The sequence below is a fragment of the Myxine glutinosa genome, chromosome 2, assembly GCF_964187855.1.
Source record: "Myxine glutinosa chromosome 2, kmMyxGlut1.1, whole genome shotgun sequence".
In the NCBI taxonomy this organism is placed as follows: domain Eukaryota; kingdom Metazoa; phylum Chordata; class Myxini; order Myxiniformes; family Myxinidae; genus Myxine; species Myxine glutinosa.
The window spans coordinates 135,152,135-135,164,043 of NC_136262.1; the positions used below are offsets into that span (position 1 = coordinate 135,152,135).

The 11,909-nt window shown below is 45.8% G+C and overlaps 2 protein-coding genes across 2 annotated transcripts in view; one reads left to right on the plus strand and one right to left on the minus strand.

The window, feature by feature from the left end:
* The window catches only part of LOC137414082 (T-box transcription factor TBX20-like), an 82,416-nt gene that overhangs the window by 49,907 nt on the left and 20,600 nt on the right, over positions 1–11,909 (minus strand). Inside the window, exons 4-6 of the mRNA XM_078771692.1 lie at positions 3,491–3,599; positions 2,127–2,285; positions 1,528–1,604 (exon numbers count right to left, since the gene is read on the minus strand). Coding sequence (XP_078627818.1) covers positions 1,528–1,604; positions 2,127–2,285; positions 3,491–3,599 — 345 coding nt within the window. The remainder of the gene's footprint in view (positions 1–1,527; positions 1,605–2,126; positions 2,286–3,490; positions 3,600–11,909) is intronic.
* CTSA (cathepsin A) overlaps positions 1–11,909 on the plus strand; it is a 222,950-nt gene that overhangs the window by 3,527 nt on the left and 207,514 nt on the right. The gene's annotated exons all lie outside the window — the stretch shown is intronic.

Genomic DNA, 11,909 nt, shown 5'->3' on the forward strand with positions numbered 1-11,909 from the left:
ATCGACAACTTGGACCAGCAGCCGACCTCTGTGCGTGAATTGCAGCAGACTATTGTCACTGCATGGCAAGCGATTCCTGTCCAAACCTTGGCAAATCTCGTGAACAGCATGCGTCGACGTGTACGTGCTCTCCTGAATGCTCGTGGGGGTTACACGAAGTACTGAACTGTAATTTTACTGTCCGTAATCCCAGTCATAATTTAGCTTTTGTTTTTGTTGAAAAATTTTTTGGCTAATGTGCAAAATAAAGAGATACTTCTGGAAAACGTACAGAAGTTTAAGACAGTACTGTCCGTGAATTGAGTTCGATATCAGTTTACATCACTTTCAAGGATAAATTTATTTGCTTCGAAATGTCAAATGTGGTTTTTGTTTCTTTTAAAGGTCACATTAACAAAATCTAGAATAATTTCAACATAATTCCAATGAACTTTTGGTTCTAAGTCATCTTGAAAAGTAAGTTCACCCCCACAAAAGAAAATTCCATATTAAATGCCAAGTCTGTATATATATATATATATATATATATATATATATATATATATATATATATATATATATATATATATATATATACTTGCGTACATACAATCATTCATATACACACACACAAACACTGAGGCTTGCCTACGTGTGGGAAAATAGCAGGCAACAACAACTTACATGCACACACCACGCACACGCACACACACACACACACACGAACGAACACACACACCCTTTAATATGGGATAACTGACTGCCATAACCCAACGAGTCTCTTGTGGTACACGGAGGAACACAACCAGAATTATTTTGAAGGAAGGTGCCGCATTACCTTGCCATAGCAGAAATCGCTGTTAATCAAAAGGAGCGTTCAAAGAGCTGGACGTCTATTTGTCAACATTATACTCTAAACTATGACCAAGGAGGAGGCCCAGGCCTGGGTCCAATCATTTGTGAAGAGGGGTTTCACACAAGGCAAAATGAAAGTTTTTATTAGTTTAAAAAAGCCAACATTCTATTTTTCACATTTGAATACCTTCCACATCAGTACAAGTCTGTGGCTTTCTACTTTATAACAATAATACAGAATAAAGAGAATGCCCAATACTCCATTCTGCCAAGTTATTTGGCCTCATGTAGAGGAAGCAGATTTGTTCAGTTGGATAAGGTTAGAGCTAAGAAGTTACACTACCCTGAATGGGTGAGAGATGATGTGGTTGGGGCATAACAATAACAATGTGGTGGAATCTTTGATATTTTATGTAATTTTGGACCATCACACCCCCTTTGCCACCCTCTCCCTGCATATGGATAATAAATATATGCATTATTTGTTGTTATCTAGCTGTTTGTTGGAGTGTTCAAAGACTTATTTCTTTCTCTGACTGGTGTGATACCCTTGTGATTGCTCGATCTTACCAAAACATACTTTGCAAGTTTGGGGAGTAGGTTACCCCGAACGCCCCCGCTCCACCCATGTTTTAAGTTCTTCATTGAAAAGCACCATGCTGCAGACTGTCGGTCCAGTATTATAAAGCTCACCGTTCCAAATCGCTCATTCTTGAACAATCTCGGAATCCCTTAGCGAAAGGGTTGCTGTCTATCTTCAACTTGGTTATCTGCGGAAGCGGAATGACACGACCCTCCTTAGGGGGCGCCGCAGTTAAAAACCCGCAAGCACATTCAACCTCCCCCCCCCCCCCCCCCCGCTCCCCTTACCTACTCTCCCCTTCTCCGAATCTCTCCCACTGCCCTCCCCTTACCTACTCTCCCCTTCTCCGAATCTCTCCCCCCCCCTCCCCTTACCTACTCTCCCCTTCTCCGAATCTCTCCCCCTGCCCTCCCCTTGCCTACTCTCCCCTTCTCCGAATCTCTCCCCCCCCCCTCCCCTTACCTACTCTCCCCTTCTCCGAATCTCTCCCCCTGCCCTCCCCTTGCCTACTCTCCCCTTCTCTGAATCTCTCCCCCCCCCTCCCCTTACCTACTCTCCCCTTCTCCGAATCTCTCCCCCTGCCCTCCCCTTGCCTACTCTCCCCTTCTCTGAATCTCTCCCCCCCCTTCCCCTTACCTACTCTCCCCTTCTCCGAATCTCTCCCCCTGCCCTCCCTCGAGGGGGCTTTTTGTGCTCTCCCAGGACTCACCAGCTGGTTCTGGTAGGCGGTCACGGCCATGAATACAGTCTCTGGGAAAACAAAAGTGCGAAACTCCTCTGGTTTGAGGTTTAGAAGCGAGGCCGTGTGATCCTTCTTCTTTATGATGTGGACACGTGGCTGGTACTTGTGCATGGAATTCAAGATGATCTGAAAAGAGATTTCGACAAACTAGTAATTCCATTCATCCAGGCGAGGATTTGGTATAAACTGGTGATGATTTCAACATGGGCATCAAGATACTTGCATTGCAACATATCTAAATGAATAAATTCCTGTTTTTTAGAAACCCAATTCTCAAAGCATGGTAATTAGAAAGAATAAGAAAGGGAACAAAAGAAAATGAAGTAATTAAAATATATTTGATGAAAGATTGAAATGGCACACCAACCCAATCTTAATTTTGCCAAGGTCCCCCAGTGAATGGCATGCCATCTGCTCCGGTGCAGGTTGGCAGAGCCCCTTCCCAATTTAAACGTACCTAGCAAATTGAACAGACAATGTGCCGTTCAATGTATGGGAAGAGGGGACCCTATTTAATTTCCCAACACTTCAATATTATTTCATACATTTAATGTCTCTGCAAGACCATGTCATCCATTTCCACCATATGGTCACTCACAAGGCAGCCACAAAATCCTATAAATAAGGTGGTGGAGGTGTGTCAGTGAGTGGTGTTTACAAGGTAACACAATTCTTCAACTTTAAGGAAAACCCAAAGTCTCCAATTCATCCTGCTACGCAGCACCTGCTCAGTTCCCTCGCTGGAGTGGGGTAACAAAAATGGCTTCCCATGGCCTATTCATGATCTCCAAGGGTCTTCGTGTCTCTTGGCTAACTGAAACTGACCCTCCTCCCAGCGGATACTGCTTCCAACACTATATTTACTCCTCTGATGGAAACAGTCAGCCCATCTCCAGGTTAAACAACGGCCAGCGAGCCAGAAATGTGTCCATGGATGAATTCATGTCCGCAGTGGGTGGGTTGATGATTGTGCCAAAACAAGAATGACCGCACTATGGTCACAACTTGTGACAAAATCCGGTAACAGGCCAATTGGGAAACATGCATGGAAAGCAATTATAAGATGAATTTGGTTTGTCATGAAATGTATGTTAATAATACATATAATTAAATAAGGCAAGAAATGCACTTCATTTATCTTGGAATTGTGGGTTTGGGGCTTCTTCGCGTCCATCAAAAGGGGTCGTAGACTTAAAATGTGGGAGAACTCCTAATTTGTACTGAGCAATGCTCTTTCACGCACACTTCCATTCAGGTAGCCCACCCGCTCTCAAGACCCTCATGACCCTTATGTAAACATGAGCATTTCTGTGGATGGATGTGTAGCCCACGTGGCCATGCTGGTCCAGTTCGTTGTTGGTCAGTTTGAGTTTCTCAAACGAGACAGTTTGCTTGAGCAGCTGCTCACCGCTCAAGGGTGAGTCCGGATGCACGTACAACCTGCTGGAGAGACAGGCGTAAGTTGGTCATGCGATTGGACTTGACTTGAGTGACCGTGGCAGGTTGCAAAGTAACCATGACGTACTGCATTGAGGATAACCTCTACTTCATGCATGGCCTGGTAGTCTATGGATTGCATGGATATCATAACACACACTATATCTGATATTAGACCATCTTACTATAATTCACCAAATGTCTGTGTCTGTTCACAGGTTCCGCAAAAATGGCTGAACCGATCGCAACTAAATTTTGGGTGGGTAATCCTGGGACCCCCTGGAGTAAAATAGGCTATATTGTTTTTCCAATTAGGAAATTTTTTCCAATTTTCCCAAACACGATGGAATAATATTTACCGATATGAACAGTGATGTTCCTTTTATTGAAATTCTACGAATACTGTTTAGATTTTGATGATTTGCGTGTGAAATGATTTAACGGATGTTTATATAAATCGTTTAAAATAAAAAAAGCCTTCAATTTCTGATATTTTGCCTTTTCATTTGGGCCTCCCAATTGAAGCTCCGCCTATAGGGCGGGTACCGTTGCGAGTAGAAATAACCGATGGAGATCATTGCATGTCCTGCTTTCTGTTAAAAAAAAAAATCCCATTGATAGTATGAAACGATGGCCCTGCAATTGCTGGACAGAATGTGCAGTTGACTCACGCCGATGCGTTCCCCACCACCATTTCCCTTTCTGTTTTCTACCACCTTTACCTCTATCTGCATTCCCTACCACCTCCATGTCAGTGTTCTCACCACATTTATTTATTTCTGTTCCATACTCCCTTTACTTCTTTCCAATGGTGGATTTATGGGTGGAAATAGTGTGACTTGAATCAACAGTCCCCTGGTTACCCCAGGCCCCACTTCCCTTGTATGCATTTTTCCCTGTTCCTTTGCTGACTAACATTACCCCGCGCACACAAAGTGAAAAGCGAGGTTAAGCAATGGCTTCACCACAGTCTGTCTGTCCGTCATTCCATCCAAAAACAACAGTTTATAATCGAGGAACAACTTAATTTAAATTGAATGTTATATTTTGAACACAAACGGAACATGAATCGGAAAACTAAGCTGAGGTTTTGCAGTACTTTGGCACCAAATTCGTCCTGATCGCACATTCGCAGAGAGGAGTGGGATGATTTTTTTTTTTTACTCTGTCTGCCTGACACTCAGACAATATTGAAAAAAATTCCAAACAGGAAACATTGTTTTTAAGGATGTCATAAAGGACACAAACAACAGGTACTAGTAATGAGTAATACATTGTGTGGTGTAACAGCGTTTTGGTAACAGTCAGTATAACAAAGGTTAAATTTCCCCCTCATAGTTAGTCACACAAGAACATGTAGCCTCGCGATAGTGCAGTTATCTCTTAGTACTTGTGAGCATAGTCCTTTCCTGTGTCATAAAGGACACAAATGTGGGCGGCAGAGGAGCTGACCGTAAGCGCGAGCCGCCAATCAGGGCTCAGAGGGTGTGACGGCAGCACTGCGTCACAGGGTGTGGTTGGAAGGTTCGAGAAGTTTTGGGGCGTATCGATACAAGCCGTTGCGCAAAGCCACCAAAAGAGTGCGGTGAGTTCGAGCAGCAGTTGAGTTCCACGAGCGATTGAGGTACGAGGACTGAGTTGGCATTGAAGAGCGCGGCAGAGTATAAAGATACGGGATCGGCGAAAGACGCGCATGAACCCAGATACGCGCTCATATGAAAGTGACGCTCGGTTGAGCTTGAAGCTGAGCCGCATGTAGTGCATTGAGTTACGCGAGTGATAACGCGCTGTGTAACCGCCAGCCGCGCTGAGAGACGTGTACTTTTCCCGACCTCATCGGCTGCCTTTTGTTCGGGAGACGCGCTATGAGGCTCCTTCCACCGCGTGCGTGCCTTCTTCGCGGGACGTGCTGGGATCATGGAGAGCCGGATGGGGCCGTTCCTGGACGACCAAGTCGGCGCGTTGGCCTGAACATCATCCTGCCTGCAATTCCCTGTGTGAGTGTGAATGGGCCCAAGTCTGGGGTTTAAGAATAAGACTGCTTAAGTTCTGCTCTGTGTCTCTGCTTCTATGGATCCTTGAACATAATAGTGGGAATAATAATAATTAAACCTGTGTTCTTTCTTCCATTCGATCGTTCTCGTGTTTTCCTCATTGACTAAGTGTGGTACGAATAGAACCGCTCTAATCAGGGTCCAATATTTAACAGTGACTGCACGGACCACGTGGTACGCAATCCGCTCGCTGTACTCAAATTACACGTGGCTCGTGCGAGGCTTGGTTCCCCGCTTCCATGGCGGCGCAGGGATTTAGGTACGAGCGAGACTTGGTCCCGAAACCCTACCTTGCGTTTGCCTGGAAGAGGCGTTTTCAAGTCTCTCGGTTCCGCCAAGCCCAGAAAGAACAAGGGGCTTAATCCCCCCTTGGTAAGGGTAAGAAGGGCGGTGGAAAACCGCAACAATATATATATATATAGAGTCACGTGAAAAAGTAAGGACACCCCATGTAAAGTTTTGACATTTTCAACATATTTCAACATATAGCTATTTGATCTTCATATCATTTTGTAGTCCATTGTATAATTTACATAAACATAAATGCAAATTTCGCATGTGGAAAAAGTAAGTACACCCTTGGCTCTAATAGGTGGTATTGCCCCCTTTGGCAGAAACAACCTCAAGTAGGCGTTTCTTATAACTGTCTACCAGTCTCTGACATCGACTGGGAGAAATTTTTGCCCACTCCTCCATGCAGAATTCTTTCAGCTGTGCAATGTTTGAGGGGTTTCTTGCATGCACAGCTCGTTTCAAATCCCCCCACAAAATCTCGATGGGATTTAGATCCGGGCTTTGACTTGGTCATTCCAGAACCCTCCATTTCTTTCTTTTCAGCCATTCCTTGGTGGATTTACGAGTATGTTTCGGGTCATTGTCATGTTGCAAGGTCCACCTTCGGTTGAGCTTCAACTTTCCGACAGATGGCCTCACATTATCCTCAAGCACCCACTGGTACAATGAAGAATTCATCGTGGATTCTATGATGGTGAGCTGCCCAGGCCCTGATGCAGCAAAGCTGCCCCAAACCATAATATTTCCACCACCATGCTTTACAATTGGTATCAGGTTCTTGTGGTCAAATGCTGTCTTTGGTTTTCGCCAAACATGTCTTCTGGTACTGTGGCCAAATAGCTCCACCTTTGACTCATCTGTCCAGAGCACATTGCTCCAGAAGTGCTGGTCTTTGCGTCCCCCCCCCCCCCCCCCCCATTCTGAAAAAACCTGGACTCCACCCTGACACCCTAAACAACTTCAGACCCATCTCCAACCTACCTTTTCTGTCAAAAGTTTTGGAACGCGCTGTAGCCACTCAACTCAAACATCACCTCTCTGCCAATAACCTGTATGAAACATTCCAATCCGGATTCTGCTCCAACCACAGCACTGAAACTGCTCTCCTCAAAATCACCAACGACCTTCTCCTCTCCTCTGACGCTGGCAACCTCAACATTCTCATCCTCCTCGACCTCAGCACCGCCTTTGACACCATCAATCACACCATCCTCCTCACCCGACTTGAAACGACCTTTAACATTACCGGCACTGCCCTCTCTTGGATCAAATCATACCTCTCTGACAGACGCCAGTTCATCTCCATCAATAACTGCAAATCCCCCACTGCTCCCCTCCCCCAAGGTGTCCCCCAAGGTTCAGTTCTTGGCCCCCTCCTCTTCATCCTGTACCTGACCCCCTTGGTCACTTAATCCGCCGTCATGGTCTCCAATTCCACTGCTTCGCCGATGAGATCCAGCTTTTCATCTCCACCAAGTCCATCTCCACCGCCACCCACTCTATCCTGACAAACTGCATCACTGAAATAAAATCCTGGCTTCAAATCAACTTCCTCAAGCTTAACTGTGATAAATCTGAAATAATCATCATTGGCCCAAAAACGCTCACCAAATCCACCCATAACTTTGCCCTCAACATCGACGGTTTCCCAGTATCCACCTCCCCTCACATCCGGAATCTTGGCATCATCTTTGACCAAACCCTCTCCTTCGACAAATACACTAAACAGATCACAAAGACAGCCTTCTTTCACCTGAAAAACATCGCCCGTCTCCGTCCATCCCTCTCCTCCACGGCTGCAGAAACCCTCATCCACGCCTTCGTCACCTCCCGTCTGGACTACTGCAACAGCCTCCTCTATGGTTCACCCTCAATAATCACCAATAAACTCCAATACATTCAGAACTCCGCTGCCCGTCTACTCACCCATTCCCGGACCCGTGACCACATCACGCCCGTCCTTTACAAGCTTCACTGGCTCCCCATCCCCCAGAGAATCCAGTACAAAATCCTCCTCTTGACCTACAAAGCCCTCCATAACCTGGCCCCATCCTACCTGGCTGACCTCCTCTCCAGACACACTCCCACCCGCAACCTCCGCTCTGCTGGTACCAACCTCATGACCCCCCCCCCATCTGGACCAAATTCAGATCCTGGGGGGACAGGGCCTTCTCCATCGCTGCTCCCACCCTCTGGAACTCACTACCTCACACCATCAGAGACTCCTCCTCACTCACCACATTCAAAACATCACTCAATACCCACCTGTTCAACACTGCATTCAACATTTAACCCACAGCATTTAACCCCTGACTATCTCTTCTCCTTCTCCTTCCTTTTGCTTCGATTATTTACCTATTGATTTTTGTCTTTTTGCACTTGTTTTTTGTACTCTGTCAAAGCGTCTTTGGGCTTCTTGAAAAGCGCTATATAAAATAAATGTATTATTATTATTATTATTATTATTATTATTATTATTATTATTATAGGTGTTCATTGGCAAGCTTTAGTCTTGCCCTGATGTTCTTTCTGGACAGCAAAGGTTTCCTCCTGTCACACCTCCCATGCAGATCAAATTTGTGCAGCCTCTTTGTAATGGTAGACTCGTGCACTTTGACATCAACAGTGGCAAGAGCTACCTGTAGGTTGTTCTGGGGTTCTTTAAGACTTATTTCAGCATCTTGCGGTCTGCTCTCGTGCTGAACTTGCTGGGGCGGCCTGGCCTGAACGAGTTGGCAGTTGTTTGGAATCTTCTCCACTTGTAGATGATCTTCCGGACAGTCGAATGATTGATTTCAAATTGTTTGGAGATCTTTTTAAACCCCTGCCCAGACTCGTAGGCATCTATAACCTTCTTTCTGAAGGCCTCAGAGAGCTCTTTTGATCTAGGCATGGTGACGCCGCACACTTCAACAACAAAGAGCAAACCAAACTAAATGTCTGAGGTGTAAATATGACAGGTTCCTCCACGGTCCTCTCTAACGATGTTCTAATCATTTGCACCTGAGATGGGGCACCTGATTCTAATTTTAGGTATTTGAAGTAGTGATAAATGTAGGGGTGTACTTACTTTTTCCACATGCGACATTTGCATTTATGTTTATTTAAATTATACAATGGACTACAAAATGTAAATGTTTCATGATATTTGTTATGTTATATCACCTTTATCTATCAATATTGTTGAAATGAAGATCAAATAGCTGTATGTTGAAATATGTTGAAAAAGTCAAAAATTTACATGGGGTGTACTTACTTTTTCACGTGACTGTATGTTGTTGCGGGGTCCCCCCCTTACCTCTGGTCTCGGTGGACCTCCGAACCCCGAGAGGGTCCCCGGCAGAAAGACGTGTTATCCTTGGTTGAAATCCAGCAAATAATGTCCCTCAATGGAACCAGCAAATGAAACAGTCAAAGCAATAATGCAACCACACCAGGTTATAACCAAACAATAATATATTAGAAATCACCCACAAAGAGCTATACAACAATGGGGGCAATCACCCCTACCTTAACCCTACCTTAATCAAGCCCCTTAACCCCACACTCACGGCACCTCCCCCAATGTCTCTGCACCCCTCCAAGGCGAAGTCCCAATGTCTCTGTGCGCTCCCGCGATCGGGGAGTCAAGGGCCGATGGTCAATTGAGGCGTAGACGAGCGAGACGACCCCGAGGTCACGTGCTCAACCCCCAGCAACACAGCGGTGGAGAGGAACCTCACAAAGACGTGCTCCAACGTACACGGTGCGGTTCAATCCGCGAGCCTCCGTATAATTCTCACGTGCCCCTTTCTGGCACAGCCGTCCCCGGCAATCCACCGGGGAATAATGCCCAGCCGACACGACAAAAGCCTGTTCACTGCAGGGTGCTCGCGTGGCGAAGATGGTGGACGGCTTTCGCTTCAACCCGGATTCTCAAGGCCTGGATCCTCCGGAACCTCAATGAGAATACCCGACGACACAGGCTCCACGCATTCCGGCGATATTTCTTATCGCCCGAACTTCCCTTCAAGGATGCAAAGTTCACTCGCACTGTACGTCGAACGCTCGGGCCGGAGCTTCAACCACCACGTCTCTTTTCGATGTCCTCCCACCTCTTTTCCTTCGCTCCACCTCTTCCACAATAATCATAACAACAATCATTAGGGCCGAATACGTAACAATATATATATCTAATACGACGTTTACAATCTTGATTTTATTTCAATTGAATCATATACTTGAACACTCCGTGGGGCAAGGTGTTCTTTGAACGCTCTAGTTAGCTTCCAATTCAGAATGTTAACAATTTTAACCTTCCCACAAGAATGCTGTTGTCGTGTGCATGGACCCACCCAACTGGATAAACCATGGCTGATCACTGGTCGGCACAAGCACTATCGCCGTCCCAGAGCGTAGATGTAGTATGTCTGAGAAACCATTCAGTGTGTGTTATTAACGGTTCACTTTTGCCATTATGGAAGCTTATGTATTTGCACTGTGCAAATGTATTTGTATTTGCACTGTATTTGCACTGTGCCTTTTAAAATTGTAACCTTTTTCAAAAAGTATAAATCAATAATTAAATGAGAATACATTCACAACATCAAAATTTCAATTGATGTTGTGTCATTAAATTTTGTGATTGTATTGAACTGGCTGAAAGCACCCGGCGTTGCCCAGGTTCTTTTTGAATGAATGGGCCTCGACCGGCCTCGCCACCTAACCGATAACCTTCCCGGGGCCCGTCCCGACATTTTTGGTTCTTTTTGAATGAATTTACTACGAAAATTCAGCTTTTACTCGTGGCCGTAGACGATTGACTACTATAATTCAGCTCAGCTTTTAATTGCGAAATGGGCCCAACCCGGCCGAAGTGGCCTCAGCCGGCCTCGCCACCGAGCCTAAAACCTTCCCGGGGCCCGTCCCGACATTTTTGGTTCTTTTTGAATACATTTACTACTATAATTCAGCTTTTACTCGCAGCCGTAGAAGATCGACTACTATAATTCAGCTCACCTTTTAATTGTGAAATGAGCCCAGCTCGGCCGAGGTGGGCCTCGACCGGCCTCACCACCTAGCCTATAACCTTCCCGGGGCCCGTCACGACATTTTTGGTTCTTTTTGAATGAATTTACTACGAAAATTCAGCTTTTACTCGTGGCCGTAGAAGATTGACTACTATAATTCAGCTCAGCTTTTAATTGTGAAATGGGCCCAGCCCGGCCGAAGCGGCCTCAGCCGGCCTCGCCACCTAGCCTAAAACCTTCCCGGGGCCCGTCCCGACATTTTTGGTTCTTTTTGAATACATTTACTACTATAATTCAGCTTTTACTCGCAGCCATAGAAGATTGACTACTATAATTCAGCTCACCTTTTAATTGTGAAATGAGCCCAGCTCGGCCGAGGTGGGCCTCGACCGGCCTCACCACCAAGCCTATAACCTTCCCGGGCCCGTCCCGACATTTTTGGTTCTTTTTGAATGAATTTACTACGAAAATTCAGCTTTCACTCGTGGCCGTAGACGATTGACTACTATAATTCAGCTCAGCTTTTAATTGCGAAATGGGCCCAGCCCGGCCGAAGCGGCCTCAGCCGGCCTCGCCACCTAGCCTAAAACCTTCCCGGGGCCCGTCCCGACATTTTTGGTTCTTTTTGAATACATTTACTACTATAATTCAGCTTTTACTCGCAGCCGTAGAAGATTGACTACTATAATTCAGCTTTTACCCGCGGCCGAAGAAGATTGACTACTATAATTCAGCTCACCTTTTAATTGTGAAATGGGCCCAGCTCGGCCGAGGTGGGCCTCGACCGGCCTCGCCACCTAGCCTATGACCTTCCCGGGGCCTGTCCCGAAATTTTTGGTTCTTTTTTGAATTAATTTACTACCATCATTCAGCTTTTACTCGCGGACGTAGAAGATTGACTACTATAATTCAGCTCAGTTTTTAATTGCGTAATGGGCCCGGCCCGGCCGAAGCGG